Raw genomic sequence first — 21,696 nt, 5'->3', positions numbered from 1 at the left:
GTGATTCCTAAGAGAAGGGTTTTTGATAGTGTGACTCCTCTTTCCACCTTGATTCTTAGAGCTCCAATGAATTAGAAAAACACACTGAATAAATAATCAGAAGCGTGGGATGTTAAAGAGCTACTAATTAGTGAGGAGAGGGACAGGATCTGAATCTTTTAAAAGCCCTGTCATGCTTTGTCCTTCCCAGCAGGCTGCCAAGGTGTGGTACTCCACAATGTGCATCTCATCAGCTTTTTCTTGGCACCCAAAGCACCTCCTCAGCACTGTCCTGCTCTGCCCGTCCCTCTCCTGCTGCCTGGCACGTGCAGGGCACGTCCCGGTGGGATCCCAGGGGTTGTCACTGCAGTTCTTCCTTGGAAGAATGCAGATAAATTACGGGGAGGAATGTGAAAGGACAGAAAAGGGTAGGTTGTAGAGGGTTCTCCTCGTGCCAGGCCCCTAAAAGCAGGACACATTTAGGACTTAGATCCAACCCTGGAGTAGGAGCCAGAGATGTTTCCCTGTCAAGCAGAGGTTTTCTGTGGGGTCAGACAATTTAGGGGCCGCCCAGGTGTTGATGGCTGGCTTTGCCTAATGAATGAATGAATGCCTTGCTTATAATTCCTTTCATTTTTAGTCCTCAGGTCCAGTTCCTGTGGCTAAAAGTGACTCAAAAATTGGCCTTTACTTCTGTCATAGGCTTTGAGGGGGTCTCCTTGTCTGTAATCCACAACAGAGTCCAGACTGTGCTGCTGGGGCTTTCCAAAACTCCTGAGTCCTAAGAAATGCCTGATCTGCTTTCATTCTCTCACTGGCTCTCAATCTCTTGTTCCTAGGGGTCAGTACCTGGATTATGAAAAAAATGAGGTGGAGGCACAGCCCAGGGAATGGAAAAAATACGAGTTCCACTACGACAACGTGCTCTGGGCTCTGCTCACGCTCTTCACCGTGTCCACAGGGGAAGGGTGGCCAACGTGAGTAATGGGGCTGGCAGGGGCTGATGGTGCAGGTAAAGCAGGTCCCCAAAGCTCTGAGGGACAGCAGGTGACCTGGGAAATGAGAAAAGTCTTTTATCAGCTCAGTGCTGTGTGATTATTGGGTGAGCCAGCAGGCAGAGCTCTGCATTTTCCTGGCACAGGGATGCTCAGGAAGTTTTCCGTTCTTGCTTCAGGCTTTTGGGCTTGCACACCTTTCTCAGGGGTAAAACTGATATTGGAAATGTAAGAAAACGAGGGGGGAAAAAGTATTGTGAGCTCTGCTGGAAGTCTGCTGGGCGTGACGGTCCCCAAATGACATTTCCTGTTCAGGACGTGACTTTATTTTGGCGCGTGTGGAGTGCCGTGTGTGGCCAGGGTTCCTCGGCCTCCACGTTCAACTCTTTCATAAAATAAAGGCTCAAACAGCATCAGCCTCCCTTTTCCAGTCCCTCACTGTGTTCCCCTGTTGGATGTCATCAATACCTCTCTTTTCCCACTTTTACTCCATCCCTGTTGACCAGAGAAGAGAAACCAGATCCGGCTGGATCCTCTCCCCTTGGCCAGGGGGGATCAGTGGATCTGGACACAGCAAATCTCCCACCATTCTGCACAATGGTGAGAACAAAGGGTTTCCCTAAAAATATCCTCAAGGAAAACTTCTCCCCAGCCACGTGGATGGGAGCAAGTTTTTCCTGAGCATATGTGGAAAACCCTGCACGTGAGTGGAGGCTGGGGATTGACTCTCAGGGGGTCCTTGGTGCTTCCCAGGGGTTGTGTTGACCTTTCCTCTCTCTTTGCATTTGCTTGCAGTGTGCTGAAGCACTCAGTGGATGCCACCTACGAGGAACAGGGGCCCAGCCCTGGCTACCGAATGGAAATGTCCATCTTTTACGTGGTGTATTTTGTTGTCTTCCCTTTTTTCTTTGTCAACATCTTTGTGGCGTTAATCATCATCACCTTCCAGGAGCAAGGAGATAAAGTGATGTCAGAGTGCAGCCTCGAGAAAAACGAGGTACCCGCCTCTTCTGACTCCAGAGTTGGTGTTCCAGGGGCTCAGAGCACCTGGATACTGGTGGAAGGCCACTCCTCGTCCCCCCTGTGCTGGGGGGACTGGAGAGCAGTGGTTATTGGAGGGTGTGTGGTGTAGAGACCAAAGAAATGAGTGGCTGTTTCAGCTTCTGCATAAAAACACCACCAGGGAGAGCCCCCAGATGGTTCCTGTTAGGAACCACTGTCACCCGTCCCCCTGGACTGCACCAAAGGGGAGATGGATCTGCCCTGGCACAGTGTGCCAAGAGAAGCTGCTCCATCCCTGGCAGTGCCCAAGGCCAGGCTGGACACTGGGGCTTGGGGCAGCCTGGGACAGTGGAAGGTGTCCCTGCCATGGGAGGGGTGGCACTGGATGGGCTTTGAGGACCCTTCCAGCCCAAACCATTCCATGGTTTGATGTCTGCTGGAGTGTGGAGGTGTGGAAGGAGACAAACCTTGAGGCCAGACCTCAGAAACCAAACTGAGCTACAACTGCTGTGGCTCCCCAGAGGAAAACTCCTTTCCACAGGCTGGTTTTGTGCCCAGCTGGGACTTTTCCTCCTGGCAGCAGCCAAAAGGAGATGCCTTGAGAAGAGTGTAAGACCAGGGTAAGAAGCTGTGAGGTTTTTCCTTAATGCCCCCAAAAACCCCATTGTTTTCCACTCAGGGACCTCCTGAGTTGGTTTTTCCGTAGTTACTGGCATCTGTGTATCTTCCTTCCATGGGTGTATCCAGTTTCCTTCTCAATCCATGCAGACTTTTAGCATCTGCAGCATCCTTCATCCAGGGTCCACAGCCTCAACGACCTCTTGTGGGAAGAACCATCTCTTTTCATGTATTTTGAAACTGGAACCTGATTTTTGATGAAAAGAGATGAATTTTTAAGCGATTCTTAATTAGTTCCTTGTTTGTCTAGATGAACAAAAAGTCCAAAATAAAGCAGAATATTTAGAGATGCTTTGTTATTTTCCAACTGGGCAGAAAGTGATTTCAGACTTGGAATTCTTAGGTAAATCCAAGATCAGAAAACGCTCCAGAATCGAAACCTCTTGTGGGTAGAAACCGCTTTTTTCTCATAGTTTTATATTCATAATAAAGTGAGCAGAAATAGCCAGTGAAAGGGGTCTTTGAGAGTTCCCCCAGTGCTTTTGGTGGATAATTTATTGGTAAATTCAGTTCTCATTTTATGAAACATTCTGAGCTGTCCGGGTGTTGCTGTGCTGAGAACACACCTGAGTTCCACAGTACTTTTTGAAAACCACAGAGAACATCTTTACCAATCCTCAGTCGCCCATCAGGAGGACTTGGAAGTGTTTTTAAAAGTGGGATCAGGACCTATGAGGAGCTGGGCTCTAATGGAATGTTGTAGGACTGCATAGGAACGTTATAGGGTAAATATTCCAGGAAAATTGATCAGGATTTGGGGATCCTGTGCTGCGTTTTACAGGGAACAGTCAGTACTCACTTGGTGTAAATGCTCTGCTCACTCTCCCAACCACATCCTGATGGATTAAGACTTCCAGCCCTTTTCCTGTCATCTCTTCATCCCCTTTTTGTTTTGTAGAGGGCCTGCATAGACTTTGCCATAAGTGCCAAGCCCCTGACCCGCTACATGCCTCAGAACAAGCAATCCTTCCAGTACAAGATGTGGAAATTCGTGGTGTCCCCTCCCTTTGAGTATTTTATTATGGTCATGATCGCTCTCAACACCATCGTCCTCATGATGAAGGTGAGTGGGATCTTCCTGTATCTGGGAATTTTGGGCTGTTGGCTGGAGAGATTCTCGCCCTGAGAGCTGAGGGGGGCTCAGCAGGAGCAGCCACCACTCCTCATGTGCCTACTGGGATTCCTTTGGCCCCCTGAGGGAGGTGGTTTAGCTGGGATGAGATCCCACCAGTGGGATTCCCTGCAGAGTGTTGGTTGGGCTCAGCCCCTTTGGGGTGTGAACATGGGATGGGAACTGGGATCTGCAGGTGCTGATCTCCAGCTCAGCCAGGGTCTTGGGGCTGCTCAAAGCCCAGTCAGGCCATGGAGATTCAAACTGAAACAGAGTAGGTTTAGATGGGATATTGGGAAGGAATCATTCCCTGGGAGGGTGGGGAGGCCCTGGCACAGGGTGCCCAGAGCAGCTGTGGCTGCCCCATGATCCTTGGCAGTAGTGTCCAAGGCCAGGTTGGACAGGGCTTGGAGCAGCCTGGGATAGGGAAAAGTGTCCCTGCCCATAGGGACTGGATGAGCTTTAAGCTCCCTTCCAACCCAGGCCATTCTGTGATTCTGTGAAATGACCCAACTTTGGAACAGCATCAGGCTCCTGGGATGTGATCCAGAGTGGAGGAGGAGATGCAGGTGGATACATGGTGTGGATGATGTTCCCTCCTGTCCCTTGCCTGGCTTAGAATATCTTCACAGTCAAGGGGTCCCCATATGCTTAGGGTTCTCTGGAACAAAACCCAGCTCTGCACTTCCCCTCTGGGTTCGAAAATGTCCTTCCTCCCTCCTGCGCCGTGCTGTGCTTACACGGGAACATCCCCCAGCAACAGTCTCCAGCTCTGAGGATATTCCAGCTGCCCCCTCAGTACAGGATGGAGGCAAGAGAGACAGGAATAACTGTGTTGTAACCCCAAGCCTCGCTTAAAGTGAGCACAGAATCCTGACTAAAATGAGCAAATCTGCTGGGAAAGGTTTTACTCTGTCGGTGATTTTCACCAACAGCCTTTCTTCCATCCCGCTTTAGTTCTATGATGCTCCAGAAGCATACGAGGAAATGCTGAAATGCCTGAACATTGTGTTTACATCCATGTTTTCCATGGAATGTGTGCTGAAGATCATTGCCTTTGGTGTGCTGGTAGGTGCCTCCCTTGTTCCCTTCCACCTCTTCTCCTCTCTCGACGAAATGCTCGCGTTTCGTGACGCGCATTTAAAAATGAGCAAACAAAAAAACCCCCCCGACCTGTGGTGGCAAAGAGAAAATAACCCCTGGATCCCTCTATTCCCCTTGTGTTCTCATTTGGCAGAATTATTTCCGAGATGCCTGGAATGTCTTTGATTTTGTAACAGTGTTGGGAAGTATTACTGATATTTTAGTAACAGAGATTGCGGTAAGTACAGCTTGCTCAATTTCCTTCCTTTATAAACAAAGCCGTTCCCTGTCAAGACACTGAACCTTCTCCCTACCAGCCTTATTCCCTGGAGCTGCCTCTGGGAGTCACGATGGCCTTGGCTGACCCTGTTCCATGAGCTCTGCTTTTCCATGGAGCTGAGCACAGCTGTGTGCCCCAAAGAGGGAAAGCTCTGATGAGAACCACGGTGCTCGTGACTCTGCCAGCAAGCAGCTCCCTCTCTCCTGCAGCCAGCTACTCTATCCTCAGGCCTTTTCTGCCTATTCATGGAAAAATCCTGCTGGATTTAGAGAGGGAAAAGACCAAAGGGATTCTGCTGTGTTCGTGTGGGAGGTTTTCTGCAGGGCATGCGTCTGCCCCTTGGGGCTCCTGCCCAGTCTGGGTCACGGGGCAGGGTGAGAGTGATGAGGTGAAGGGTGTGTGGACTGGGGGAATGTTCCTGTCACAAAAGCTCTGTGGGGCAATGAATAAACAAACAGCTCTCCCACAGGATTTCTGGCCAGCCCTCCAAGGGCTGCTGTCTCCCTGCTGATCCTGTAGATCGCACAAAGTGGACAGACTTGGCATTAAATCTGAAGGATTTTTCCATAAGGGCAGCAAATGCCTGTCTCAGTCCCTGACAGTCTGATATTACCCATGGAATAAATTGCTCCTCTCCTCTCCCAGTGCATGTTGGAGCTGATGATGTAGCTGTGTGATGAATTTGAACTTGACCATAACTTTTCTCCTCAGTCCCAGGGGTTTGCCTGTAGATGTGCTCTGTGTGTGCTGAGAACTGTGCTCCCCACGTTCCTTTACAGGTGCTGGTGAAGACCATGTGACTGTTTCTAACAAAATGCATTTTTATTTAACCTCCTTGGTACAAAATAATGCACAACCCCCCAAAGTTTTCCTCCCCATACAAATGATGTTCGTTTATCTGCTGGTGAATCCTGTGTTGTAGGATTTTGGTTTCAGTGCAGCCAGGCTGAAGTTACTCAGCTCACCCACTCTGAGTGCTGCGGATTGTTGTCCCCACTCCCTCTCCCATGGGATGTATTTCCTTGCCAAGGGCACCCAAACTTTTGCCATGGTTTGAAAATCTGTGAAACCATTTGCAAGTCAGCCACAAACAGATTGAAGCTTTTCCACCCCTCCTCTGGCCACTTTTTCTGGGAGGAAGTAGCACTGACAGCTCTCACGGGGTAAGGGAGCCTCTGGTCTCTCACAGATTGGTGTCTTCTCCTTCAGGAAGGTTTTTCCTTCTCAACACCAAGCCCAAATGCTGCTAAAATCCTCATTTTTGGAGCTGTTTCACAGTCAGGGAGCAGCCACAGTGTTGCCCCTTCCCTGCTCAGATAATGGGACATTGCCTCTCCCTCCAGCTCCCGTGGGATGGCCCAGCCAGGGATTGGATCAGGTTGGGCTGTGAGACATTTTCAGCATCAAAACCTTTGCAGAGGAGTGTGAATTCCCCCTAAAACCCCAGCAGGGCACCCATGTGCCTTTCCCTTCTCCTCCCGGGTGGGAAAGAAGAGGTTTTTTGGTTTATGAGGAGCTGGACACCTTCAGTCCTTAGAGAGGATTTTCTAAAGGAGGTCACCAGATTCCCCTGGCAGTGTCCAACATGCAGCTGACCACAAAACTCTCTCATATAAAAGCCACATGTCCCCAGGACACTCCAGCCCTGAGCTCTTGGTCCTCTGTCTGTGTCTGCAGAGCTTTTTGAGCTCAGCTCTCTCTAAACATTCCCTTTTGTGGGGCTTGATCTCTTCTCTCACATAACAAGCAGCAAGGCAAGAGGAAACAGCCTCAAGTTGCTCCAGAGGAAGTTTAGGGTGGATATTAGGAATAATTGCTTCATGGAAAGGGTGGTCAGGCACTGGAACAGGTGGAGTCCCCTTCCCTGCAGGGATTTAAAAGCTGTGTGGATGTGGCACTTGGGGACAGCATTTAATGGTGGCCTTGGCAGTGCTGAGGGAATGATTGGACTCGACAGTCTTGGAGATCTTCTCCAACCTGAACAACTCTCTGATTTCTGTGTAGCCACCACATCTCCTCCCCGCTTTTCATTCACACAGAGTGCCCAGGGGTCATCCCCTGCCACTTTTCTTTCTAGATTTGGTTTCCAGCACTTCTTTCGTGCAGCTCCTGTCTGATCTCTCCCCAGCAGCACACATTCCTTCAGCCACACACATCCCTGTCAGCCTCCCACAGGAACCACAGACTGGGATCAGGGGCAGCGTGCACAGCACCCTGAGCAGCTCCGTTTGCTTGAAGGGGGCAGTGAGGGCCAGCTCTGAGCTGCATCCCTGCTCAGTTCGTGGGTGCTGGCAGTGGTGCCCTGAAGATCACACTGATAACAGGGCTGATAACAGGGTTGATAACAGGGTTGGTAACAGGGTTGGTAATGGCAGCTGTCAGGATGTCCCTCATGGAATTCATTCCACTTCAGCCAGTGGCATGTGGAGATGTGGTCTTGTACCAAGCTCTCCACTGCCACTGAAACCTTCCTGCCCTCAAAGCCAGGTTGGATGGGGCTTGGAGCAACCTAGGACAGTGGAAGGTCCCTGCCCATGAAGGAGATGAGCTTTAAGGTCCCCTCCAACCCAAACCGTTCCATGATTTTAAGATTCTCCTCTTCCAGTCCTGAGGATGGAAAAGAAGCAGAAGGATGCAGCCCTTTGCTCCTGCCCTGTGTGGTCGGCTCCATGCGAGGTTGCACATGGGTTATGCTGACCCACAGGGCACCAAGGGGGTCCCAAGGACTCCCAAATCTGCCTGGCAGTGCCAAGACTGCTTTGCTGCCTTCAAAGTGACACAGAGTGGCAGAGTTACACTTTAAACCAGCTTTGGAATATTCTGTCAAACTGCAGTTTCACCTGGGTAATTGAAATATTTCTGGTATTGAGAGCCAGTGTAGAAAAACTGAACCAACAGATCCAGTCTGACCCAGTTTTGAACCAATAGTTCCAAAACAGAAGCCATTTTAGAAAAATGTAGGAAAAAAAGGGCTGAAAGAGCTGATGCAGAGATGTGAACGTGCAGGGCTGGAGGTGAGGAGCAGGGGGTGCCTCATTCACAGAGCACAGCCCAGCTGTGGCCTCTGCCCAGCCTCTCTTTCCCTCTGGAATTCCAGGTAGGGCAGAGCAGGAAATAAAGGCTGGGGATGAGCTGAACCAACCCCACCTCACCTTCCTCAGGGCACGACTGCGGCGCAGGAGCTCTCTCATGGAGCAGGGAACAACCAGAGAGGAGAACAGGTCTCGGATCCTCCCTCCCAGAGCTGTGTCCCCAGCAGGGAGTGGCCCTTTTTCCCTGTGACTTCCCCAGCTCCAGCTTTCCCTCATCTGCTGGGCAGAGTTTGGGACAGCCCCTTTAGTCCTTCCAGCCCTCCTGGCAGCCATTCCCGTGGAGTTTCCTCAGCTGGGAAGTCCAGGTGACAGCCACAAGGTGACTTTGCTGGCCAGTCTGCAGCTGTCCCTGTCCCAGCCACCCTCCAGGTCCCTGTGGAGATGTTTTCTAGGTGTGCCACTGAGCTCAGGCTCACAAACAGTTGCCAGAGCACCGTTTTCCTCCGTATTTTCCAGCCAGAAGTGTTCTCCAAAGGTAAATAATCCTGGGTGGCCTCACCTTGAGAGACTTGGCTTCCACCAGCCTTGCTTGGTACCTTTAACCCTCGGAGAAGTAAAGACAAAAGGAAAAGAAATGTGTGGATTAATTGCTTTGTTTTAATTTTTCTGGTCATGTCACATGTAATTTACTTTGTGATTGTAGTGGAATATCTCTTTTTTTTATTTCCTCAGGCAAAAGCATGAATGTCAGTTTTTTTATCCTCGGTAATTGAGGGAAAAGAGGTGGGATTAAGGAAAAGGTGTCCTTGTGGACACAGTTGGCCTCAGGAGGCCGAGTGGGTGTGTGGCAAACTGACATCTATTTCTATGCCTGGAAATAGAAAAAAACCACCCTGAGAAGTGTTTGTGAATTGTCTCCAAATTTGCATTACAAACTGAAATGCAAATAACAACTGCACTGTCTGTGTTACCTCGAGGATCTCCGAATCTCTTTTGGTTCGAAGCATTTTTTACTCCGGGAGTTCCCATAAAATAACACCTCCCCACCCCCGATAGCCCGACGGGTTTTTTTTTCCCAGTGAAATTTTTCAGAGTTTCCTTTTTGCTTGTCCTGATTACTCATTTTCTCTTTTTGTTTCCTGTTTTTGTTCCTTATTTTCCTTATCTACCTGCTGAATCACGCCATCCAATCAACATACAATGCGAAAACCATGTCTCCGTCTGTATGTTGTGCACCTGCTGCTCAAAAAAAAAAAAATCTAAAAATTTGTAAATAATCTTGCAAATATCCATCCATGACAACATCACATATAGGACACGGTTGGTTTCATTGAATTTAAACAATTCTTTAAATTCTCTGCTTTGATTTTCTCTCGTTTTTCTTTGATTTGATCCGTTTCTGTTTGGTTTTTTCTTTGATGAGAGTTCCGATTGCACTGGTGGAAAAGCCTCACTGCAGCGTGCCCTGAAGTGGCTTCTGTCCTGCACCTCCCTCCCTGGGCTCATTGGTGACAATGAGTTGCCAATAGCCCGTCCCTTGCTCCCTGTGCCACCCCCTGTGCTAAAGGGGACACTGCCACCTGCTTTATTTCCATGGGAAGTGGGAGGAGATGGCGAGGGAAGGATGTTCTGGACCTGGAAACGCTGGGGTTTGGAGGTGGTGGTACCAAATTCAGCTCTGCGAAGGTGGGTTTGGGTTCTTTTAGGATGAGGTGATGGAGATTTCTGCTGAAGGAAGCACCTTCCAACCGTTTTAATCTCTATATTGTAAGGCAAGAATATTATTGAAGTGATAACAGACTTGCTTCCCTCAAATCAAAAATGGTGGGAAAGAAGGATCTTAAATTTGAAAATTCGCTGTGACACCAACCCATAGAAGAACCCATTTTGCCACCACAGTGGACACAGAGTCGCTGGATCCAAACCCAAAACTCCAAGTAAAATGCAGAAATCATGTTATGAGCAGAGCTGAAAAGTACCAGGAGCCAGATCCCACTGGGAATTTAGTGCCAAAATGTAAATTTATTCCAAAGATGCCTTTGGAAATATTGGCCTTTATCTTTGATCATCATCAGTTAAACAAAAGAGAATCCAAAAAGGAAAATGTGATCTGAAATATTTCTATTTTTCCATTCTTAAGTATCTTGGCTATGGTTGATAATGCAAATGAGACCAAAAGCTTTTCAAAAATCCTTGCTCAGCCACCTGACACCAGCTCTTGGATCTGGGAGCATCCACATTTCCTGTTGCACAGTTGCTGTTAAGAAACAAACCCGGGGGAATTTTCATTTCCAGGCTGCACAGAAGCTCCATGGATGTTCATGGAGGGTATTTTCTGCTGGGATGCAGCAGAGGAAACGACAATGTGTAAATGCAAAGTTTGCCCAGTGCAAACCGAGAGGTGAATCCTCCACAGTGCTGGATCCATTCCAGATGTGTGGGAGCAGTTGGGATAAATTTGGACACTTTGCTGCACACCTGGCCCAGGCAGCACAGAAAAGGGCTCTGGCATCAGCAGTGAATGTGAAAATACACTGGGGGAAGATCAGTTTGCTAAATTTGGGCTGCTGTCCCTGTTGCAGGTTAAAGGTTGAGAAGCTCATCCTATGCTTTGTTAGGACTGGGGTTGTTACTCCATAGAGACAGGTCCAGGCTCCTTGGATCACTTGGCATCCAAGTGAGGTCTTTGGAGCACCATGGAGCTGCTGCAGGGACACAGCAGGAGCAGCAAAGCTGGGAGGAATCCTGGAGAGGAGCAAACTGAGGGCAGAGCTCAGCAGCTCCTCCCGAGGGGCAGCTCCGATCTCTGCTCCTGGGCCAGGGACAGCACCCAGGGAGCGGCTGGAGCTGGGCCAGGGCAGGCTCAGGCTGAGAGCAGGGAAAGGTTCTTCCCCCAGAGGGTGCTGGGCACTGCCCAGGCTCCCCAGGGAATGGGCACGGCCCCGAGGCTGCCAGAGCTCCAGGAGCGTTTGGACAGCGCTGCCAGGGATGCCCAGGGTGGGGCTGTTGGGGGGTCTGGGCAGGGCCAGGAGCTGCACTGGATGATCCTGGTGGTCCCTCCCAGCTCAGGAAGTCTGTGATTCTGTCAGGGAGGGAATGAGGAAAGTTCTGGGCATCACACACAAAATAATTTTTCCAGCATTCCTGACTCGGCATGGAAGGACTGATAGGATATCCCAACAATTGCAGAGTCCTCACGGCACAGACAAGGGTGGCAAAAATCATCAGCCTCTTAAAATCAACAGCGGGTTCCTCAAGCTCCAGATGAAGCCAAGACCCTGTGCAAGGTTCAGGAAAACTTCTCCAGTGCTGGCAATACCATGGATATTTAAATGGGAACACAGCTGTTTCCTCATCAGTAATTCCTGAATTAATTAATGAATAAGGTGGTTCTTGTTGATGCCAGGTGAAGAGAAGTCCTAAAGCTTCCTGAGTGATCCCATTCTTGGCTTGGTCAGATGCCTCTTCCTGCAGCATCCCTGTGGGCAGAGGGAGCAGCTCCTGTGCTGGACAGGAACCACTCTGGTGCTGAAGGCACTGGGAACAGATCCTGTGTGCCCTGTTCTCCATGGCTTTCCTGCTTTTCAGTATGGAAAACTCTGGGAGGACATGGAGCTCCTGGAGTCCAGAGGAGGCCACGGAGATGTTCCCAGGGCTGGAGCCCCTCTGCTCTGGAGCCAGGCTGGGAGAGCTGGGGGTGCTCACCTGGAGAAGGGAAGGCTCCAGGGAGAGCTCAGAGCCCCTGCCAGGGCCTAAAGGGGCTCCAGGAGAGCTGCAGAGGGACTGGGGACAAGGACACAGAGGGACAGGACACAGGGAATGGCTTCCCAGTGCCAGAGGGCAGGGCTGGATGGGAGATTGGGAAGGAATTGTTCCCTGGGAGGGTGGGCAGGCCCTGGCACAGGGTGCCCAGAGCAGCTGGGGCTGCCCCTGGATCCCTGGCAGTGCCCAAGGCCAGGCTGGACACTGGGGCTTGGAGCAGCCTGGGACAGTGGGAGGTGTCCCTGCCCATGGCAGGGGTGGCACTGGATGGGCTTTCAGGTCCCTTCCAACCCAAACCAGTCTGGGATTCTATGAAAACAACCTAAGAAAGGGTAACGGAGGAGGCTCCCATGGTGGGACAGCCTTCAAGGGCAGCTCTTTATCCCTGGTGTCTATTCTCCCTGTTTCCCCACTGCTTCCCAGTTTTCTTCAGGGATGCATCTCCCATCTCCTGTTGTGGGAAGTGGTGGCAGTGCCCGGCCATGCCCAGACCCCCAGGCCCTGGCTGGTGCCTGGTTCCTTCAGTACCAGACCTGTCTGTTTTTGAAAAACAGCAACAGGCCACGGGGAAATGATTTTCCAAACAGAATTTGTTATTTCTCAGATGAATGATAAAATCCTAAAGCTCCCATGCCTGTTGTGAGCACTGTAAGCATCTGTGCAACAGGAAAGCACAAAAAAACCTGGAAAGGATGATTTTGATAACCCAAATATCAGATGTGTGTCATGGCACAGAGGTGGCACAGTGGGAGGAGAATTGATGCCAAACTATTTTACCCGAGAAATACGGCAAGGTGGAGTTTCCCCTTTGGCTGCATGCGATCCCAATTCCTGCCTGGAGAGCTGAGGTGTTGGAGGATGGGATTTCTCCGTGGGGTGCTGAGGGTGCCACACCCATGGAGCCCTTCCGGCCACCACCAGCGTGGGGAACTTCGCCTCTCTCCGGGCAGTGCCGAGAACGCTCCTTCCAACAGTCCCAGGGTGTCGGTGATGGGGGATTTTCCTGGGTTGGGAGTGATTCCACACGGAGCTGAGGCTTTCACTGCTCTTTAGGAAGCAGCAGTGCCAGAGCCACATAGGGAATGTGGGGGGGAAAAAAAAAATCTATGGATTGTTTGTCCATCTAAATCCCAGGGAATAGGGATTACAGACATAACTGCACAGTTTCAAACCCCTTTTCCCATTTATATCCCTTTCCCATGGGCAGCACTGGGGTGGCTCAGCTTGCAGGGAGCCCAGCCCAAAGCAGGTGTTAAACATCCTGTCAGCTGGGATGATGAGGTTTTAGCAAAGCCTGAGCAGGACAACATTCCTGCTGTTGGGCTGCAGTTACGTGGGAAGAGGGAGACCCCGCAGAGATGGATCCTGTGCCTCTGCTCCTCCTTGGAGCCTGAGGATTGTGCACAGGAAAGATCTGGCTCGAGCATTGCTCTGAAGTTAAAATCAGACTTTGAGGCCTAAGGTCTGACCCAGGTCCCACAGGTGGGGAGATCTTCCTGATTAAGAGGGGCTCAGGGTTAAACCTCTGCCCTGCCCTGGGACCGGCTCCCAGTGGGACCAGGGGATGAAGAACCCCATTAGTGATGCCCCCGTTACCCAGCTCTGCCCCAGGAGCCTGCCCTGCTCAGGTGAGTGCGGCTGGACTGTTGAGGAGGGAAGGTAAGCGCTGTGAAAACAAACCTGGAGCTGATGCCGAGACAAACGGGACATTTTCAGTGCCTGTTTCACTGCCCAACCCAGGGGAATCCTCGCTTGTGCTTTGCCTGCTGGAGCTGGGTTCTGTTGCTGGCTTGAATGAGCTCAGTGTTGTCTGCTCTTTCATTGAACATTCCTGTGCTTTTCTCTTTTCTCTTTATTTGAAAGATCGAGTCTGATTTTCGGTCTGTGCCTAACTCTGAGCTGCTTGTGTTTTAAACCTGAGAGAAACCGAGTGCATGCCTGAGACTGAGTTCTGGAACTCTTTGATGAGATTGGTGGAATGCAATGCTAATGGCCCCAAAACTGAGCTGGCATTGAAAGAATCAATAGATCCAACAAGCCCCCCAATTTCAGCATGAGCTCTGTAGCCAAATGAGCAAGAAACATGGGTCAGTTCAATGTGACTTCTGGTAAAATAATCCAAGGGAAATCCTATTTTTGCTCATCTTTACCAAGCAGAGCTCCTTACGATTATATTTGCTGCTCCACTGCTCTGTAGTTTAAAGTGGGATGTTTTCTCTCTTTAGCTCACTCAGTCAAATAAGTGGCTGTGATCAGAGAGCCACAAATAAGTGAATTATGGAAAGGGGGAATATTTTTCATCTCCTCAAAACAGGAGGGCAAGAGGGATCTGGCTTTTGCATGTTTTGTTTTGGAAAGAACCCTCTCTAGATTAGCTCATTGGGGCAAGAATCCTCTTTTCCCTGAAGGAAAGAAAAAAAAAAAATGGGGTGAGGGGTGGGGAAAATCCTAGAAAACAAATGGAAATCAGAACCTGCCTCCAGCAGTTCTTTGATCCACCTGTGAAGACACATTTAATGAGAATTTGGAAAACCAGCAGGTTCCTAAGGCATCTTCCTGCTGGTGAAAGCTCAACCTCCCCAATTGACTTGCTGCCCTTGATCCATCTTCCAAACAAGCTTCTGGTGCCGTTTCTCCTTGAAAAACCTGTCCAGTTACACGCTGAGTAAACATTAAAAACCTCCAGGCTGGAAAACATCCTCATTCTTCCAAGGATGTTTGAGTCTTCACTGGACAATGTCTTTCTTTGTCACGCCGTCCCTTGCGAGTGTCTTGGCTTCAGTTCAATTCCCTGTGGAAACAGAGCTGACCAAGACTTCCAACCAACCTCATTCCTTTACGAAATGAAAATCCGGCACCATCCCCCTCTCCCTGAATGTTTAGAGGGAGAAAATCTGCCTTGCTTAAAGCAAATCAGCCCTCCCTGGACAGCGTGACAGGGCCTTTTCCTTTCCTCTCATTGACCCAGTAGCAGAGGGGAGGGCTCTTGTGGAGAGGGGTTTTCTCATTCTTGCTGCATGTGGAGTGATCTGCACTGACGAATGTTTCTTTTGGAAGGTTTTCTGGTGGCCGATTTGCTGCTTAGATCGTGAAGCTGGTAATTTTAATTTCTTTTTTGCGGGCTGTGGTTTCGGATCGCGGTCGTTTCTGAAGGACACAAAACCTTTACTTTCCGCAGGACAACTTCATCAACCTCAGCTTCCTGAGGCTCTTCAGGGCAGCCAGGCTCATCAAGCTCCTCCGCCAGGGCTACACCATCCGCATCCTGCTCTGGACATTCGTGCAGTCCTTCAAGGTGAGCCTTGGCAATGTGGGAGGCAGGGAAGAGACTTGGGGAGAGGCTCGTGCTTGGCGCATCTGGAGCATCTTCCAGTGAGGATCCAAGAGCTTCCCTTGCCTTGGAACGGCCTCTCTGCACCTCTACGGAGAGATTACAGGAATTCAGGATTCAGGAATTATTCAGGAAAGAGGATTGGTGAGCACTGCCCAGCCCCAGGAATATTAATTCTGCGGAAAAGGAAACTGGTTAGCACCAGGAATATTAATTATTAATTAAATCGGTTATCATCACAAGGAAGATTAATTCTGCTAAAAGAGAACTGGTTAGCACTAACTATCCCCAGGAATATTAATTCTGCAGAAAAGCAAACTGGTTAGCACCAGGAATATTAATTTTCAATTAAACTGGTTAGCATCCCAAGGAATATTAATTCTGCAGAAGAGAGAACAGGTTAGCACTGCCCAGCTCCAGGAATATTAATTCTGCTAAAAGTGAGCTGGTGAGCACTGCCCAACCCCAGGAACATTAATTCTCCAGAAAAGAGACCAGGTTAGCACTGCCCAGCCCCAGGAACATTAATTTTCTACAGCAGAGACCAGGTTAGCACTGCCCAGCCCCGGAACGCTGCATTTTGGAGGATGAGGCTGAAGGGCTGCTTGCTCACGTGAACTCCAGCAAGTGCTCAACGCTCAGGTTGCCCTTGAAACTACCCCAAAATGCCTCTGGCAAAGTCTGGACGCTCAGATATTTGCATAAAGAAGTGGTGGCCTGACTGATAAGTGCCCTGTTCTTCACCTGCAGCCAGTGGAAAGTTAAATTACCTTCCCGAGGATTTGGGTGTGGTGGGATCTGGCAGAGGTGAAACTCAGCTTACAGCCACAGGCCTGGGTTTGATGATGTGGAGGATTAAAAAAATGAGGTTTTGTTGAGGTTTTGTGGTGAAGTTGAGGCAGATGCTTTGCCTCGTTTTCTTTACCTCTGCCCTTCCCTCCCACCAATCCTCAGCACACTGAATTAGCTGTTTCCTAGATCTAAATAAGAGCCCCCCTGTCCCAAAACTGGTTATTTTTACAGCTCTCTGCTGGTTTGCAGCCCATTTTTCATTGTTTTATGCTTTAACTCTGGTCCTGGGGCTTGCTCAGGTTCTGCAGTGCAGGGAGGAGAACCCAGAATGTGGAATCGGGATTTGTGGCTCTGATACCGGGCTCTGGCACTCCGGGATTTACGGGCTGTGAGCTGTGGGTGCAGACTCCCTGTCCCTGCTGTGGGGTCTGCAGGTGTAAAGTGTTCCCAGGCAGCACAGAGTGGATGGATACCGGGAGAAGGGGCTCAGCCACGGCCCTTTCCAGCACAATTCCAACCCTTCCCAAAGCCTGTGTCCAGAGTGTGGCCCTCAAGTGGAGCCAGGCCGTTCTGTGCTTCATGAGGAGCTGTTTGTCTGTCTCTCCCCTCAGTGCTGAGCTCTCAATCCGTGTCCCTCATGCAAAGGTGTCCAGCAGACACCACATCAGCCCTTTTTTTCCCAGTTTTCCCCCAGGTTTTCCCCAGAGGTGCCTCAGGCCCAGCAGCACCGACCGGGCCAGGGATGGGATTGTCCCGCTCTGCTCGGGGCTGGGGCAGCCTCAGCTCCAGTGCTGGGCACCTCGATAAGAAAAAGACCTAAAGCTGTGAGGGAGTGCCCAGAGGAGGGACACGGGGATGGGGAAGGGTCTGGAGGGGCCCGTGAGGAGCAGCTGAGGGCACTGGGATTGTTCAGCTGGAGCAGACTGAGGGCAGAGCTCCCCGGGGGCTGCAGCTCCTCCCGAGGGGCAGCTCCGATCTCTGCTCCTGGGCCAGGGACAGCACCCAGGGAGCGGCTGGAGCTGGGCCAGGGCAGGCTCAGGCTGAGAGCAGGGAAAGGTTCTTCCCCCAGAGGGTGCTGGGCACTGCCCAGGCTCCCCAGGGAATGGGCACGGCCCGAGGCTGCCAGAGCTCCAGGAGCGTTTGGACAGCGCTGCCAGGGATGCCCAGGGTGGGGCTGTTGGGGGGTCTGTGCAGGGCCAGGGGCTGCACTGGATGATCCTTGGGTGTCTTTTCCAACTCAGGATATTTCTTGATTCTGCAATTCCTACTGGGCTCCCCTTGGACGGCAGAACTCCTGCCCCAGGCATCACAGGTGCTGGCCCGAGGGCAAGACTTCTCAGGTTTTTGAGCTATTACTAATTAAGAGGCATTAATTACCCATTCATTTAGCCCAAGTGGAAAATAGCTGTCACTCTCAGCCTGGGTGACGTAATTACATTGCAGCCTTCACTGATTTCTTGCTAAAACTCAGAATCTTTTTGTCCTCCTGGGATCCCAAACTGTGCCTGTTTGGAACTCATTTCTGGGATGGACATTTCTTTTCCTCAGACTGAACTTACAGCAAGGTCATTAAAAATTAACGTTCCTACAATTATGCATACAAAGTGCCAGGGCCTGCTGGAAGCTCCAGTGTTCACTGCTGATCCTTGGACTGTGTTTCCCTTGCTTGCTGCTTCCAAGGATACAGAGAGCCCTTGGAAAGCCCTGACTGTTGTGTGATCAATGAGTACCTGGCTCCAGGGGGTTGTCTCCTGAAGGCTGCCAGAAGTGTTGATATTCTCTTCCCACTTCCTTCACCTGAAGGACAAATGCCTCAAAACTCAGTCAGTCCTGCCTGGGAATTGGATGTTTGCATTTGCTATCATTAATCTCACTTTTTCCTTTCCCATAGGCCTTGCCTTATGTGTGTCTCCTCATTGCAATGCTCTTCTTCATCTATGCCATTATTGGCATGCAGGTAAAATATGGAATTCTTTTATTCTGGCCATGGGTTTGTTCAGGGGGCAGATGGGTTGTTGCCTCCACAGCAGGAGGGATGATTTGGGATGAGGCAAAAGCTCTTCTTGTCTGGTGTCAGGTAAATTAGAAATGAAAAAAAGGCCTCTTTTTCTACTTTCATTGTCCCCAGTGAGCTGGACAAAGCAGCTGTGGGCACGAGCCTGGGTCACATTTCCAGCTGGACATCCACGAATCCCATGGGAAGAGACATCCCCTGGGTATGGACACATCAGGAGGCTGAGAGGAGGGAGCAGCCCAGGCACTGCACCTTCCTGAGAAGAAATAATGAAGTTTTCTGGGCCTGGGAAGGACCTGTGTGAACACAAAGCGCATTAATCTTGTGTTTGATCTCCAGGACACATTTTTATCTCCCTTTTCAGCACAGAAATTATTCCAGCTCTTGAGAGCTCTTAAACTAGGACAGATTCTTTCCCTGCCTTGCTTTCCAACTCCACTTGCTGTGCTTGGCTGAATCCCCTCTGTTTCCCGTGGCAGGTATTTGGGAACATTGCCTTAGATGATGAAACCTCCATTAATCGGCACAACAACTTCCGGACCTTCCTCCAAGCCCTGATGCTCCTGTTCAGGTAAGGAGAGGACAAAACACCCTCTGGTTTGGGTGTGAACAGCAAAACCATCTTGGTGCAGGTGCCAGCTGAGCTGCTCAGACTCCAGCACGCTTTAAAACAGGGATTTGTGTAAATTATCCATTCCTGCTTCCTCCTCCTCCTCGGCAGATCAGATTCAGCCCCTCCACAAAGTGTCACCCAGAGCTGTGACAACCCACAGTCACCTCAGGCAGAAGCTGAATATAGGGCAGGACCCCCCTGGTTTTGATTGATGGGTTTCCTGTCCCGAAGCTTCGTTTCTTTTAACTTTTGAAGAGAATTCCTTTAATTGGTCATTTTTGCATTACAAGCAAGCCAACAGTTCCTCCACCAACACTGTTCTCCTGTGCTTCACAATTCACGTGTTTCCCTCTGGGTTCATCCTGCCTGGAAATGCAGCATTTCCAAGTGAAAAACCAATCTATTAAATAACAGATTTTCATTTTAAGAGCTGGCAAAACAGGCCCTGCTCCAGCTCGGGGCAGTTTGGGGGTGATGCTCCTCATCCAGCTGTGGAGACCCCCCCAGTGAACACCAGTCCCTGCCAGCCCTGCCAAGGCTCAGCTCTGAGGGTTCTGTGGTGCTTGGAACTGGATCCTTGCCTGGGATTTGGTTTCCATAATTTCTGTGAAGCCACAGAGAAATGAAATCAGTCCCCTCTAGCTCAGAATAATCACTGGGCTCAGAACTCTGAATTTTAGTAAAACTGGGTAATTGTTCAGCCTCGTGGTCCCTTCCCAGACCCACTGCAGGGGGGGTGAGGAGCAGGGGCAGCAGGATTGGGATGGGCACTGGTTCCTGCACAATCCCCCACAAAGGGATGGGACCTTTGGCACCCAGGCACCAGTGGGGAAATCCGCTGTAATTCACAATAGCCTGGAAGTTTTTCCAGTTTGGATGGGGCACGGAGTTTTCCCAAAGAAACAGGACCAAAGTTGGTGTGCTGGCTGTGGGAATTTAAGGCAAATTAACACTGAGGGAAGCAGGAATTCAGAGCAAGTGCATGTGGAGAATCCCTGACTTCCAAACCAAGCGTGCACTTCACAGGGACTGCTTTATTCTGGGGACAAACCCTCTGGGCCTCCAAATTTTTTCCTCTTGGCTCTTTTCTCTCGATGGTAGAAGTTAGAGGGGGAGGAGGGAATTCATGAAAAACACCCAGGAGACTGTGATGAAAAAGAGACCCAAGTCCCACCAGCCCATGCTGGAATTTCTCTGCCTGCTAAAGGAAATAAGAGATTCCAGCAGAGAAGCCTGGTTTCATTTCCCATCCTCTCCACTGGGTTCAGAGCCAGCACTAGGTTCAAAAGGCAACAATCTAAGCTCTGTTTACTTAGACTTGCACAGTTTAAATCAATCTGGTTTTATCCTCCACAAAAGCAATAAAGCTTTTAGCCTACCTGAGCCTGGCTGGTTTCTTTTACCCCCCTGTAACAGAGGGAATGTCCTTTCTCCTTCCTTTTCCACGGGTAGTTCCAATTCCCAGTGTAAATACAGCCTCTCCTCCTGGACACAACCTCCCACCTAATTAATTTGGTTAATTGGGTGCAGCAATACTGTGAGGTGGCTGGCATGGGGAGGGGTGGATGAACTCAGCCTCTGCCCTTGTGTTGCAGGAGTGCCACGGGGGAAGCCTGGCACGAGATCATGTTGTCCTGCTTGAGCAACAGAGCCTGTGACCCCCTCTCTGGCCTCACCAAAAAGGAGTGTGGCAGTGATTTTGCCTATTTCTACTTCGTGTCCTTCATCTTCCTCTGCTCCTTCCTGGTAAGTCAGTCCTGATCCCCACAAAGTGGGGGTGCTGGCGTGGTTCCCCCAAACCCTTCCCAGCCCAGCCCTTTGCCTCCTCCTCATCCCTAATTATAATTTAGACACCACCAAGCCAGCTTTGCTAAACCCCATTTATCATCCTGCTGCTAAAACTCCCAAAGAGATCATTCAGTCATTAAAGGGAAGAGTTTATCTTTCTTCTCACAGCAGGGGCTACTATTTGGAATTAAGCACGAATCGGGTTTGTCTTGTAACATCCCTTTGGAGGAGGGCATTGGGGAAGGCAGGGTGACAACAGCTGAGGTCAGCAGCATTTCCTGGGAGCATCACACTCATTCCACAGAATCCCGGGATCTGCTGAGATGGAAGTGACCCACAAGGATCATTTGTTTGCCAAACAAATGTAAAAATCACTCTTTTTTTCTGCCAGAAAAACTTTGGACATGAAAACACTCAGCTGGGCTTGGTGTTTACCCGTGGTCATGGTGGGGCTGAGCTTTACAAGGTGCCAGGGCCTTCCTGAGCATCCATAACCACCTCCCTGCTCCTTGGGTCACTTCCCAGCCCTGCTGGGACAGAGGAACAGAAAAGCAGGGACAAGGACCCGGTTAAAGCTCGTGCAGGATGAGGTGAAAGCTCTGTGATGTTCCGAAAAGCAGCACACGGAGCCTTCACTCAGCTCCATGGGTTTGCTTTAAAATCCCACATTTGATGCTCTGTGCAGCCAATCCCTGCTATCCTCAGAACCCTTCCACCAGGAAAAGGACTCCCTGTGGCAGTTTGGAGCTGGATATGGACACACCAACTTGAGTGCCCTCCCCCGAGATCCTTTGTGTGCCACCCGTGGATTATTTCTTGTGCATGTATTAAAAAGCTGCAGCTCTGAAAGCTGATCCAAAGTTAATGCTCCATTTACTGATTCCTTCAGCATTCTGAACTTTAAACCCAAATTCTTCCTGTCTTCCCTTCCCTTCCCTTCCCTTCCCTTCCCTTCCCTTCCCTTCCCTTCCCTTCCCTTCCCTTCCCTTCCCTTCCCTTCCCTTCCCTTCCCTTCCCTTCCCTTCCCTTCCCTTCCCTTCCCTTCCCTTCCCTTCCCTTCCCTTCCCTTCCCTTCCCTTCCCTTCCCTTCCCTTCCCATTTTCTTTCCCTTCCCATTTTCTTTCCCTTCCCATTTTCTTTCCCTCCCCTTCTCCCTTCTCTTTCCCCTCTTCTCCTTTCCCCCTTCTCTTTCCCCTTCTCCTTTCCCCTCTCCCTTCTCCTTTCCCCTCTCCCTTC

At 50.3% G+C, this 21,696-nt stretch overlaps 1 protein-coding gene across 24 annotated transcripts in view; it reads left to right on the top strand.

Moving 5' to 3' along the window:
* CACNA1B (calcium voltage-gated channel subunit alpha1 B) overlaps window positions 1-21,696 on the top strand; it is a 268,511-nt gene that overhangs the window by 210,668 nt on the left and 36,147 nt on the right. For 20 of the 24 annotated variants that reach the window (XM_048325195.1, XM_048325175.1, XM_048325176.1 and 17 more), the window contains 10 exons: window positions 819-956; window positions 1,770-1,971; window positions 3,553-3,717; window positions 4,723-4,833; window positions 5,003-5,086; window positions 9,475-9,480; window positions 15,101-15,217; window positions 17,937-18,002; window positions 18,539-18,630; window positions 20,268-20,418. In XM_048325195.1, the coding sequence (XP_048181152.1) occupies window positions 819-956; window positions 1,770-1,971; window positions 3,553-3,717; window positions 4,723-4,833; window positions 5,003-5,086; window positions 9,475-9,480; window positions 15,101-15,217; window positions 17,937-18,002; window positions 18,539-18,630; window positions 20,268-20,418 (1,132 nt within the window). The remainder of the gene's footprint in view (window positions 1-818; window positions 957-1,769; window positions 1,972-3,552; window positions 3,718-4,722; window positions 4,834-5,002; window positions 5,087-9,474; window positions 9,481-15,100; window positions 15,218-17,936; window positions 18,003-18,538; window positions 18,631-20,267; window positions 20,419-21,696) is intronic. The other 4 variants (XM_048325181.1, XM_048325199.1, XM_048325180.1 and 1 more) reach the window with 1 other exon arrangement.

The sequence above is a fragment of the Corvus hawaiiensis genome, chromosome 21, assembly GCF_020740725.1.
Source record: "Corvus hawaiiensis isolate bCorHaw1 chromosome 21, bCorHaw1.pri.cur, whole genome shotgun sequence".
Lineage (NCBI taxonomy): Eukaryota > Metazoa > Chordata > Aves > Passeriformes > Corvidae > Corvus > Corvus hawaiiensis.
The sequence above is the reverse complement of the archived record's forward strand: the minus strand, read 5'-3'. Positions and strand labels throughout refer to the sequence as shown.